General features: G+C 40.6%; 2 protein-coding genes across 2 annotated transcripts in view; one reads left to right on the forward strand and one right to left on the reverse strand.

Moving 5' to 3' along the window:
• ARMH1 (armadillo like helical domain containing 1) overlaps positions 1–4,607 on the reverse strand; it is a 54,728-nt gene extending 50,121 nt beyond the window's left edge. The window contains exon 1 of the mRNA XM_056533147.1: positions 4,458–4,607. The gene's annotated coding sequence lies outside the window, so the exon portion shown is untranslated. The remainder of the gene's footprint in view (positions 1–4,457) is intronic.
• Positions 4,608–4,682: 75 nt separating this feature from the next.
• On the forward strand, positions 4,683–14,141 carry TMEM53 (transmembrane protein 53). The gene is made up of 3 exons (XM_056533148.1): positions 4,683–4,859; positions 9,961–10,064; positions 12,959–14,141. The coding sequence occupies exons 1-3, from the start codon at positions 4,805–4,807 to the stop codon at positions 13,646–13,648; spliced, it is 849 nt and encodes a 282-aa protein (XP_056389123.1). The 5' UTR covers positions 4,683–4,804; the 3' UTR covers positions 13,649–14,141.
• The last annotated feature ends 248 nt before the right edge of the window (positions 14,142–14,389 follow it).

Below are 14,389 nucleotides of genomic sequence, written 5' to 3' on the forward strand. Positions count from 1 at the left end.
ATATATATAACATGACAGTGACATCACACGGAGATATGTGATATATAACATGACAGTGACATCATACACGGAGATATGTGATATATAACATGACAGTGGCATCATACACGGAGATATGTGATATATAACATGACAGTGACATCATACACGGAGATATGTGATATATAACATGACAGTGACATCATACACGGAGATATGTGATATATAACATGACAGTGATATCATACACGGAGATATGTGATATATAACATGACAGTGACATCATACACGGAGATATGTGATATATAACATGACAGTGACATCATACACGGAGATATGTGATATATAACATGACAGTGACATCATACACGGAAATATGTGATATATAACATGACAGTGACATCATACACGGAGATATGTGATATATAACATGACAGTGACATCATACACGGAGATATGCGATATATAACATGACAGTGATATCATACACGGAGATATGTGATATATAACATGACAGTGACATCATACACAGAGATATGTGATATATATAACATGACAGTGACATCATACACGGAGATATGTGATATATAACATGACAGTGACGTCATACACGGAGATATGTGATATATAACATGACAGTGATATCATACACGGAGATATGTGATATATAACATGACAGTGACGTCATACACGGAGATATGTGATATATATAACATGACAGTGACATCATACACGGAGATATGTGATATATAACATGACAGTGACGTCATACACATAGATATGTGATATATAACATGACAGTGACGTCATACACAGAGATATGTGATATATAACATGACAGTGACGTCATACACGTAGATATGTGATATATATAACATGACAGTGACATCATACACGGAGATATGTGATATATAACATGACAGTGACATCATACACGGAGATATGTGATATCTAACATGACAGTGACATCATACACGGAGATATGTGATATATAACATGACAGTGACATCATACACGGAGATATGTGATATATAACATGACAGTGATATCATACACAGAGATATGTGATATATAACATGACAGTGACGTCATACACGGAGATATGTGATATATATAACATGACAGTGATATCATACACAGAGATATGTGATATATAACATGACAGTGACGTCATACACGGAGATATGTGATATATAACATGACAGTGACGTCATACACGGAGATATGTGATATATAACATGACAGTGACATCATACATGGAGATATGTGATATATATAACATGACAGTGACATCATACACGGAGATATGTGATATATATAACATGACAGTGACATCATACACGGAGATATGTGATATATAACATGACAGTGACATCACACGGAGATATGTGATATATAACATGACAGTGACATCATACACAGATATGTGATATATATAACATGACAGTGACATCATACACGGAGATATGTGATATATATAACATGACAGTGACATCACACGGAGATATGTGATATATAACATGACAGTGACATCATACACGGAGATATGTGATATATAACATGACAGTGGCATCATACACGGAGATATGTGATATATAACATGACAGTGACATCATACACGGAGATATGTGATATATAACATGACAGTGACATCATACACGGAGATATGTGATATATAACATGACAGTGATATCATACACGGAGATATGTGATATATAACATGACAGTGACATCATACACGGAGATATGTGATATATAACATGACAGTGACATCATACACGGAGATATGTGATATATATAACATGACAGTGATATCATACACGGAGATATGTGATATATAACATGACAGTGACATCATACACGGAGATATGTGATATATAACATGACAGTGACATCATACACGGAGATATGTGATATATAACATGACAGTGACGTCATACACGGAGATATGTGATATATAACATGACAGTGACATCATACACGGAGATATGTGATATATAACATGACAGTGATATCATACACTGAGATATGTGATATATAACATGACAGTGACATCATACACGGAGATATGTGATATATAACATGACAGTGACGTCATACACGGAGATATGTGATATATAACATGACAGTGATATCACACGGAGATATGTGATATATAACATGACAGTGACATCATACACGGAGATATGTGATATATAACATGACAGTGACATCATACACTGAGATATGTGATATATAACATGACAGTGACATCACACGGAGATATGTGATATATAACATGACAGTGACATCATACACGGAGATATGTGATATATAACATGACAGTGACATCATACACGGAGATATGTGATATATAACATGACAGTGACATCATACACGGAGATATGTGATATATAACATGACAGTGACATCATACACGGAGATATGTGATATATAACATAACAGTGACGTCATACACGGAGATATGTGATATATAACATGACAGTGACGTCATACACGTAGATATGTGATATATAACATGACAGTGACATCACACGGAGATATGTGATATATAACATGACAGTGACGTCATACACGGAGATATGTGATATATATAACATGACAGTGACATCATACACAGATATGTGATATATATAACATGACAGTGACATCATACACGGAGATATGTGATATATATAACATGACAGTGGCATCATACACGGAGATATGTGATATATATAACATGACAGTGACGTCACACACAGATATGTGATATATATAACATGACAGTGACATCATACACGGAGATATGTGATATATAACATGACAGTGACATCATACACGGAGATATGTGATATATATAACATGACAGTGACATCATACACGGAGATATGTGATATATAACATGACAGTGACATCATACACGGAAATATGTGATATATAACATGACAGTGACATCATACACGGAGATATGTGATATATAACATGACAGTGACATCATACACAGATATGTGATATATATAACATGACAGTGACATCATACACGGAGATATGTGATATATAACATGACAGTGATATCATACACGGAGATATGTGATATATAACATGACAGTGACGTCATACACGGAGATATGTGATATATAACATGACAGTGACATCATACACAGATATGTGATATATATAACATGACAGTGACATCATACACGGAGATATGTGATATATAACATGACAGTGATATCATACACGGAGATATGTGATATATAACATGACAGTGACATCATACACGGAGATATGTGATATATATAACATGACAGTGACATCATACACGGAGATATGTGATATATAACATGACAGTGACATCATACACTGAGATATGTGATATATAACATGACAGTGACATCATACACGGAGATATGTGATATATAACATGACAGTGACGTCATACACGGAGATATGTGATATATAACATGACAGTGACATCATACACGGAGATATGTGATATATATAACATGACAGTGACATCATACTCGGAGATATGTGATATATAACATGACAGTGACGTCATACATGGAGATATGTGATATATAACATGACAGTGACATCATACACGGAGATATGTGATATATATAACATGACAGTGACATTATACACAGATATGTGATATATATAACATGACAGTGACATCATACACGGAGATATGTGATATATAACATGACAGTGACATCATACACGGAAATATGTGATGTATAACATGACAGTGACGTCATACACGGAGATATGTGATATATAACATGACAGTGACATCATACACGGAGATATGTGATATATAACATGACAGTGACATCATACACGTAGATATGTGATATATAACATGACAGTGACGTCATACACGGAGATATGTGATATATAACATGACAGTGACGTCATACACGGAGATATGTGATATATAACATGACAGTGACATCATACACGTAGATATGTGATATATAACATGACAGTGACGTCATACACGGAGATATGTGATATATAACATGACAGTGACATCACACGGATATATGTGATATATAACATGACAGTGACATCATACACGTAGATATGTGATATATAACATGACAGTGACGTCATACACGGAGATATGTGATATATAACATGACAGTGACATCACACGGATATATGTGATATATAACATGACAGTGACATCATACACGGAGATATGTGATATATATAACATGACAGTGACGTCATACACGGAGATATGTGATATATATAACATGACAGTGACATCATACACGGAGATATGTGATATATAACATGACAGTGACGTCATACACGGAGATATGTGATATATAACATGACAGTGACGTCATACACGGAGATATGTGATATATAACATGACAGTGACATCATACACGGAGATATGTGATATATATAACATGACAGTGACGTCACACACGGATATAATAACTATTAATAATACAAAACACCCCCAGTCCACTCACCTGCACCCCAGATTCCGCTGCTCATCACGATGGACGGGAACCAATCAGATCCGCTGACGAACAACCAGGAGCCAATCAGAAGTGAGATCCTAGTGTAAGGGGCGGGCTCTGCCGGGTTGAAAACAATGTCTCCGGGGTGAAGTAGCGGGCAGGTTGCTCGGTAACGGTAACTACGGACTCTTCGGTTGCCAGGGTTTAGGGTCACGCTGAGTGGGCGTGGTAAAATCAGGTGATCTCTAGAGAGGATTCTGATTGGTGGATGATCTGAGGGAACCTTTCCGGCGGCGGGAGGGGGCGGGACAGTCAATACTGTTGGACCCGGGGTCAGGAGAGGGAGCGCGCGCGGTATGGGGGACCCGGACATGGATTATACCATTGTGTTACCGGAGGCGGCGCTGCAAGGTGAGGCCGCGTGATACAATGTAACACACTGCACTACAAGTCTCAGCGAGCCCAGGGCGGGAGAGGGGCGGTTACCATGGCAACCATTCAGGTCACTAGGGCCCCGCACAGCTGCTTAAAGGGGAACTCCAGAGGAAATCACAGCTCAATATGTGACCAGGCGAATATGTAATCACGTGACCGCCGCACTGCCCCACAATATCCTCCACAATACTGATGCCCCCTTTAACCCCTTGAGGACGCAGCCTTTTTTTTGCACATCTGACCATTGTCTCTGTATATATGAATAACTCTGGGATATATTTACCTTATTCTACTTTAACATAGAGGTTTTCGCCCTTACATCCTTTCTTGGTGAAAAATCCCCATATGAGGAAAATGGATCTAACAAAGAAATGATCTATTGATTCACAAATACAATTTGTCTCCTTTATATTTGCATCATTAAGTTGATGTTTTTACTTTGGAGACATCAGAGGGTTCAAAGTGCAAAATCGGAATTTTTCAGGGACCAGTTCAGTTTTGAAGTGGATTTGAAGGGTCTTCTTATTAGAAACACCTCACAAATGACCCCATTATGTAAACTGCACCCCTCAAAGTATTCATAATATTCACAGGAATAGCAGCAAAGTGGGAAAAAAATTTAAAAACATGGCATACTATTTTGGAAACTAAACCCCTCAAGGAATGCAAAAAGGGGTACAGGGAGTCGTTAACACCTCACAGGTGTTTGACGGCTTTTCATTTAAATCGGATGTGTAAATGAAAAAAAAAAGGATTTTCACTAAAATGCAGTTTTTACAAGTGTTGATAGGAAAAAATGGAGTATGGAAATACCCCATGTGTGGACGTCGAGTGCTCTGCGGGCGCACTACAATGCTCAGAAGAGGAGGAGCACAATTGAGGTTTTGGAGAGAGAATTTGTTTGGAATGGAAGTTGGGGCCTTGTGCCATGTGGGGGGTCCATTGTTCTGGCACTATGGGGGCTTTGTAAACACACATGGCCTTCAATTCCGGACAAATTTTCTCTCCAAAAACTCAATGGCGCTCCTTCTCTTCTAAGCATTGTAGTGCGCCAGCAGAGCACTTGACGTCCACATATGGGGTATTTACATACTCGGAAGAAATGGGGATACAAATTTTGGGGGGCTTTTTTTTCCCTATTTTCCCCTTGTGAAAATGAAAGATTTAGGATAACACCAGCATTTTGGTGAAAATAGTTTTGTTTTTTTTTCATTTTCCCATCCAACTTTAACGAAAATTCGTCAAACACCTGTGGGGTGTTAAGGCTCACTATACCCCTTGTTATGTTCCTTGAGGGGTGTAGTTTCCAAAATGGGGTCACATGTGGGTATTTATGTTTTTGCGTTTATGTCAGAACCGCTGTAAAATCAACCACCCCTGTGCAAATCACCAATTTAGGCTTCAAATGTACATGGTGCACTCTCACTCCTGAGCCTTGTTGTGCGCCCGCAGAACCTTTTACGCCCACATATGGGGTTTTTCCGTACTCAGGAGAAATTGAGTTACATATTTTGGGGTCTTTTTTCCCCTTTTACCCCATATGAAAATGAATAGTATGGGGCAACACCAGCATGTTAGTGTAATTTTTTTTAATTTTTTTACACTAACATGCTGATGTGGACCCCAACTTTTCCTTTTCATAAGAGGTAAAAGGAGAAAAAGCCCCCCAAAATTTGTAAAGTAATTGTTCCTGAGTACAGAAATACCCCATTTGTGACCCTAAACAGTTTCCTTGAAATAGAACAGGGCTCTGAAGTGGGAGAGCGCCATGCGCATTTGAGGGCTAAATTAGGGATTTGCGTAGGGGTGGACTTTACAATTGGCTCCGCTATAAAAAATATCTATGCCAGTGATTCCCAAACAGGGTGCCTCCAGCTTTTGCTAAACTCCCAGCATGCCCAGACAGTCAAAGCCTGTCCGGAAATGCTGGGAGTTGTTGTTTTGCAACAGCTGGAGGCTCCGTTTTGGAAACACTGCTGTACGATACATACAGATCCAGCGATCACAGACATGGGGGGGGGGTCTCATAACACCCCCCCCCCCCCCTTAGCGATGTGCCGGGATGCCTGCTGAATGATTTGCAGGCATTTCGGTCCGTCCCTGACTGGCTGGCGGCGGGGACTGAAATTCCCACGGGCATACCTGAAGAGGTTAAGACTCCCATAATGAGCCCCCCCCAGTACTGCTGTACACCTAGTGCCCTCCAGAGAGTAATTGTCCCCTTCTAATGCCCACTTTTTACCCCCATACAGTGATAATGTCCCCTTATTACCCCCATACAGTGATAATGTCCCCTTATTACCCCCATACAGTGATAATGTCCCCTTATTACCCCCATACAGTGATAATGTCCCCTTATTACCCCCATACAGTGATAATGTCCCCTTATTACCCCCATACAGTGATAATGTCCCCTTATTACCCCCATACAGTGATAATGTCCCCTTATTACCCCCATACAGTGATAATGTCCCCTTATTACCCCCATACAGTGATAATGTCCCCTTATTACCCCCATACAGTGATAATGTCCCCTTATTACCCCCATACAGTGATAATGTCCCCTTATTACCCCCATACAGTGATAATGTTCCCTTATTACCCCCATACAGTGATAATGTCCCCTTATTACCCCCATACAGTGATAATGTCCCCTTATTACCCCCATACAGTGATAATGTTCCCTTATTACCCCCATACAGTGATAATATCCCCTTATTACCCCCATACAGTGATAATATCCCCTTATTACCCCCATACAGTGATAATATCCCCTTATTACCCCCACATAGTAATAGTGGTGGAGATTCATCAAGACCTGTGCTGAGGAAAAGTAGCCCATAGCAACCAATCAGATCGCTTCTTCCATGTTTCAGAGGCCTATTCAAAAAGGAAAGAAGCGATTTGACTGGTTGCTATGGGCAACTAAGCAACGTTTTCTTTACACAGGTTTTAATTGATCTCCCCAATGCCCCTTATGACCCACACGTAGTAATAATAAGGGGCATACATCATTTCTTCTCTCCTTTTTTATCCTATTTTAGTAATGAAAAGTCGCCTTGTTTTTTAACTTCCTGCGCCAAATTGATCAAATGTCGCACGCTACTTGAAGAATTTACCGGCTCCTATGCCCGTGCTATCCGTTTAGATTGCTTTCCAGGGCTGAAGTTACATGGGATGAGTTTCCGTGTAAATCGTGGTGCAGGGGACGTGACTGAGACTTTTTGTGCGACAATGTTAGATTAAAGATAAAAAATTAATGTTCTAAACCGCTAGATGGATTCCCCTCAAAATCCCTTTATTGCTCCCCACATAGTAATAATGTCCCTTTATTGCTCCCACATAGTAATAATGTCCCTTTATTGCTCCCACATAGTAATAATGTCCCTTATTGCCCCACATAGTAATAATGTCCCTTATTGCCCCACATAGTAATAATGTCCCTTATTGCTCCCACATAGTAATAATGTCCCTTATTGCTCCCACATAGTAATAATGTCCCTTATTGCCCCACATAGTAATAATATCCCTTATTGCTCCCACATAGTAATAATGTCCCTTATTGCTCCCACATAGTAATAATGTCCCTTATTGCTCCCACATAGTAATAATGTCCCTTATTGCTCCCACATAGTAATAATGTCCCTTATTGCTCCCCACATAGTAATAATGTCCCTTATTGCTCCCACATAGTAATAATGTCCCTTATTGCTCCCACATAGTAATAATGTCCCTTATTGCTCCCCACATAGTAATAATGTCCCTTATTGCTCCCCACATAGTAATAATGTCCCTTATTGCTCCCCACATAGTAATAATGTCCCTTATTGCTCCCACATAGTAATAATGTCCCTTATTGCCCCCCACATAGTAATAATGTCCCTTATTGCTCCCCACATAGTAATAATGTCCCTTATTGCTCCCCACATAGTAATAATGTCCCTTATTGCTCCCCACATAGTAATAATGTCCCTTATTGCTCCCCACATAGTAATAATGTCCCTTATTGCTCCCACATAGTAATAATGTCCCTTATTGCCCCCCACATAGTAATAATGTCCCTTATTGCTCCCCACATAGTAATAATGTCCCTTATTGCTCCCCACATAGTAATAATGTCCCTTATTGCTCCCCACATAGTAATAATGTCCCTTATTGCTCCCACATAGTAATAATGTCCCTTATTGCTCCCCACATAGTAATAATGTCCCTTATTGCTCCCCACATAGTAATAATGTCCCTTATTGCTCCCCACATAGTAATAATGTCCCTTATTGCTCCCCACATAGTAATAATGTCCCTTATTGCTCCCACATAGTAATAATGTCCCTTATTGCTCCCACATAGTAATAATGTCCCTTATTGCTCCCACATAGTGATAGTTGAGGAGATTCATCAAAGGAAAAGTTGACCAGTTGCCCATGGCAACCAATCAGTTTCTTTTATTGCCTCAGAAAAATTAAATAAGTAATCTGGTTGCTATGGGCAACGGTCAACTTTTCCTCATCACAGGTTTTGATGAATCTCCTTCTGTGCCTTTATTATCCTCATATAGTGATAATTTCCCAGCATAATATCGGGCAGCAGTACCCTATGGTGGGATCCCTAGTCAGTGGGCGGGTCTTGTGTATCCGCCATTCACAAATCCGCACCCCGCCATTTTTATTATTCTACTCCAGTGGTCTCCAAACTGTTGACATCCAGATATTTCAAAACTACAATTCCCAGCATGCCCAGACAGCTGTTGGTTATTGGCTTTGGAGATTATTGTTCTACTACAATGATGGAAACAGAAATCTGCAACCAAGATGAGAACGAGGCCTAAACCCCCGCAATATGGCGCAAAGTATAGTCTGTGCTCTCTCCACCATATTAGTGTTGCTCTTTAGGCGGTAGGAAGAAATATATTGTGTACGTTGTATCCGTGCACTGTGAGGAAAATGGGGAAACCCAGAAAACTGCGCAGAACCGTAACGCGTCTGTCAGCACCAGTGTGAACGTCTCCATAATGTGTCCAGTCCTGTAGCGCCATCTAGTGTCTGACTGACTACATGACAGCTCCTCCTTCTTTCTGCAGGACGTCACTGGGAGCAGCAGAGGGAGCCGGTGGTGATTCTTCTGGGGTGGGGGGGATGTAAAGACAAGAACCTGGCGAAGTACAGCGACATCTACCACAAAGAGGTGAGCGACTCTACGGGCTTTACCTAAAATGAGAACAAATCCCAAAAGTTCATGGTTTATATAGACACAACATCAATGTGAATATTCTGAAAACCTGGTTGGAATCAGTGTACATATATTACATTACTTATCCTGTATTATACTCCAGAGCTGCACTCACTATTCTGCTGGTGAGATCACTGTGTACATACATTACTTATCCTGTATTATACTCCAGAGCTGTACTCACTATTCTGCTGGTGAGATCACTGTGTACATACATTACATTACTTAGCCTGTACTGATCCTGAGTTATATCCTGTATTATACTCCAGAGCTGTACTCACTATTCTGCTGGTGAGGTCACTGTGTACATACATTACATTACTTATCCTGTACTGATCCTGAGTTATATCCTGTATTATACCCCAGAGCTGTACTTACTATTCTGCTGGTGAGGTCACTGTGTACATACATTACATTACTTATCCTGTACTGATCCTGAGTTATATCCTGTATTATACTCCAGAGCTGTACTCACTATTCTGCTGGAGAGGTCACTGTGTACATACATTACATTACTTATCCTGTACTGATCCTGAGTTATATCCTGTATTATACTCCAGAGCTGTACTCACTATTCTGCTGGTGAGGTCACTGTGTACATACATTACATTACTTATCCTGTACTGATCCTGAGTTATATCCTGTATTATACTCCAGAGCTGTACTCACTATTCTGCTGGTGAGGTCACTGTATACATACATTACATTACTTATCCTGTACTGATCCTGAGTTATATCCTGTATTATACTCCAGAGCTGTACTCACTATTCTGCTGGTGAGGTCACTGTGTACATTACATTACTTATCCTGTACTGATTCTGAGTTATATCCTGTATTATACTCCAGAGCTGTACTCAGTATTCTGCTGGTGAGGTCACTGTGTATATACATTACATTACTTATCCTGTACTGATTCTGAGTTATATCCTGTATTATACTCCAGAGCTGTACTCACTATTCTGCTGGTGAGGTCACTGTGTACATTACATTACTTATCCTGTACTGATCCTGAGTTATATCCTGTATTATACCCCAGAGCTGTACTCACTATTCTGCTGGTGAGATCACTGTGTACATACATTACATTACTTATCCTGTACTGATCCTGAGTTATATCCTGTATTATACCCCAGAGCTGTACTCACTATTCTGCTGGTGAGGTCACTGTACATACATTACTTATCCTGAGTTATATCCTGTATTATACTCCAGAGCTGTACTCACTATTCTGCTGGTGAGGTCACTATGTACATACATTACTTATCCTGTACTGATCCTGAGTTATATCCTGTATTATACTCCAGAGCTGTACTCACTATTCTGCTGGTGAGGTCACTGTGTACATACATTCCTTATCCTGTACTGATCCTGAGTTATATCCTGTATTATACTCCAGAGCTGTACTCACTATTCTGCTGGTGAGGTCACTGTGTACATACATTACATTACTTATCCTGTACTGATCCTGAGTTATATCCTGTATTATACTCCAGAGCTGTACTCACTATTCTGCTGGTGAGATCACTGTGTACATACATTACATTACTTATCCTGTACTGATCCTGAGTTATATCCTGTATTATACTCCAGAGCTGTACTCACTATTCTGCTGGTGAGGTCACTGTGTACATACATTACATTACTTATCCTGTACTGATCCTGAGTTATATCCTGTATTATACCCCAGAGCTGTACTCACTATTCTGCTGGTGAGATCACTGTGTACATACATTACATATCCTGTACTGATCCTGAGTTATATCCTGTATTATACTTCAGAGCTGCACTCACTATTCTGCTGGTGAGGTCACTGAATACATACATTACATTACTTATCCTGTACTGATCCTGAGTTATATCCTGTATTATACTCCAGAGCTGTACTCTCTATTCTGCTGGTGAGGTCACTGTGTACATACATTACATTACTTATCCTGTACTGATCCTGAGTTATATCCTGTATTATACCCCAGAGCTGTACTCACTATTCTGCTGGTGAGGTCACTGTGTACATACATTACATTACTTATCCTGGACTGATCCGGAGTTATATCCTGTATTATACCCAGAGCTGTACTCCCTATTCTGCTGGTGAGGTCACTGTGTACATACATTACATTACTTATCCTGTACTGATCCTGAGTTATATCCTATATTATAATCCAGAGCTGTACTCACTATTCTGCTGGTGAGGTCACTGTGTACATACATTACATTACTTATCCTGTACTGATCCTGAGTTATATCCTGTATTATACTCCAGAGCTGTACTCACTATTCTGCTGGTGAGGTCACTGTGTACATACATTACATTACTTATCCTGTACTGATCCTGAGTTATATCCTGTATTATACTCCAGAGCTGCACTCACTATTCTGCTGGTGAGATCACTGTGTACATACATTACATTACTTATCCTGTACTGATCCTGAGTTATATCCTGTATTATACTCCAGAGCTGCACTCACTATTCTGCTGATGAGATCACTGTGTACATACATTACATTACTTATCCTGTACTGATCCTGAGTTATATCCTGTATTATACTCCAGAGCTGCACTCACTATTCTCCAGTTTCTTGTTCTTCTGATTTGCATTCTATCTCCACCTTACAACATTATAAGATCTCTACTGTTTTTGCCATTTATAAAATCCTGATATTTTATATTTTGTTTAGGTCACATGACTCGGTCGGATTGCTTAGACTTATTACATTTCTAGGGTTATGTGGTTAGGATGGATTTTTATCATTGGAATGTGTAGTGGTTTCTATTCACTGACATCAAGCAGAGATGCTGAAGTCTTGTCTTTGATCTTGTTGTCTCACAGTCGCCTCCTTCTTGCAGGGCTGTGTCGTGATCAGATACACCGCCGCCTGGCGCACCGTCTTCATTGCGGAATCCTTCGGCCTCAGCTCCCTCCGGGATCAGGCAAAGAAACTTCTGGAGCTTCTGTTTGATTACGACATCGACAAGAATCCGATTGTGTTCCACGTGTTCAGCAATGGCGGCTTCATGCTGTACCGCTACATGGTGGAGCTGCTGCACTCTCACCGCCAGCTCAGTCGACTCCGCGTGGTTGGCACCATATTCGACAGCGCTCCAGGAAACCGCAACGTCCTGGGGTCTGTGCGGGCGCTGAATACGGTCCTCGCTCCCCGCACCAACTTCGTGCTGCGCTACCTGGCGCTGCTCTTATTCGCCATCTTGGTGTTCGTCTTGAGGATCCTGCTGTATCCGGCCACGCGGTTCCTGCACAAGAATCATTACGACGCCATGAAGAGCGACCCTTCCCTTTGGCCTCATCTCTATCTTTACTCACATGGCGACAAAATCATTGCGCACAGCGACATCGAGAACATGGTGGATATCCGACGGCGCCGCCACCTCCCCACACACTCTGTAGACTTTGAGAAATCGGAGCACGTCTGCCATTACCGCAGGTATCCGGAGAGGTACGCCGCCATCTGCAGATCCTTCCTCAGAGACTGCGTCAGCAAAGCGTCTGCGTTCAGCAGCGAGATCCCCTCATTCTAACCAGATGGAGAGTGCGGTGTGCGCCACGGTGTGCGCCATTTTCTAATGGTTGCTGTGATTTTACTAGTGCCTTCTGTTATCAGCCGGAATCTGGATGAATTGTGGTTTATTGTTTTTTGAACTTTTTTTTCTTTCAACTGAGAGAGAATTTATTTTACTGATTTTACCAAAACTTTATTTGTAGATCTAAGAAGAAGAATTTCGTAATGTGCCTTAATGGCGTTTACGGGAAAACTCTCTTATACAGCGTTTCATGCACCGATCTCCATCTGAAATGCACTGGAGTAACCTGAGGACATCAGATCGTCATGAATACAGTGAGTGGTCTCCGGGGGGCGCTGCTTCCTTTCTGCACTAGTTTCATACACAGATTCACCATTGTGCGGTCTTGGATGATCTGGATTTGTTCTCCGCCCCCAGCGCAGTTTGTGGATGAAATAAAACAGAGATGTTTAATAAACGGTTGTAACAAATTCTGTGTCCCCCATGTGATTTGTCACTAACTGCAGGTCTACTCACCGACTTCATATATATATATATGTAAAGAAATAATAACATAGCACTCACTCCTGTGACCGTGTGGCAGGTGAATGGAGATGGCGACACGTGACTTCTGTCGCCATCTCCATTCACCTGCCACACGGTCACAGGATACCGTTTCTCCTTAACTTCACCTCTCCTCCGCAGCAATCCGGTCTGAGGAAGGTCATTTTTGACCGAAACGTCACATATATAGTTTTG

Source organism: Hyla sarda, chromosome 7 (assembly GCF_029499605.1).
Source record: "Hyla sarda isolate aHylSar1 chromosome 7, aHylSar1.hap1, whole genome shotgun sequence".
Taxonomy (NCBI): domain Eukaryota; kingdom Metazoa; phylum Chordata; class Amphibia; order Anura; family Hylidae; genus Hyla; species Hyla sarda.

Excerpts from the sequence above, each read along its gene's own strand:
- TMEM53 (XM_056533148.1), top strand. The coding sequence starts at position 4,805 with ATGGGGGACCCGGACATGGATTATACCATTGTGTTACCGGAGGCGGCG. Across the intron at positions 4,860-9,960 it reads ACCGGAGGCGGCGCTGCAAG|GACGTCACTGGGAGCAGCAG; the intron begins GTGAGGCCGCGT and ends TTCTTTCTGCAG. Across the intron at positions 10,065-12,958 it reads GCGACATCTACCACAAAGAG|GGCTGTGTCGTGATCAGATA; the intron begins GTGAGCGACTCT and ends TCCTTCTTGCAG.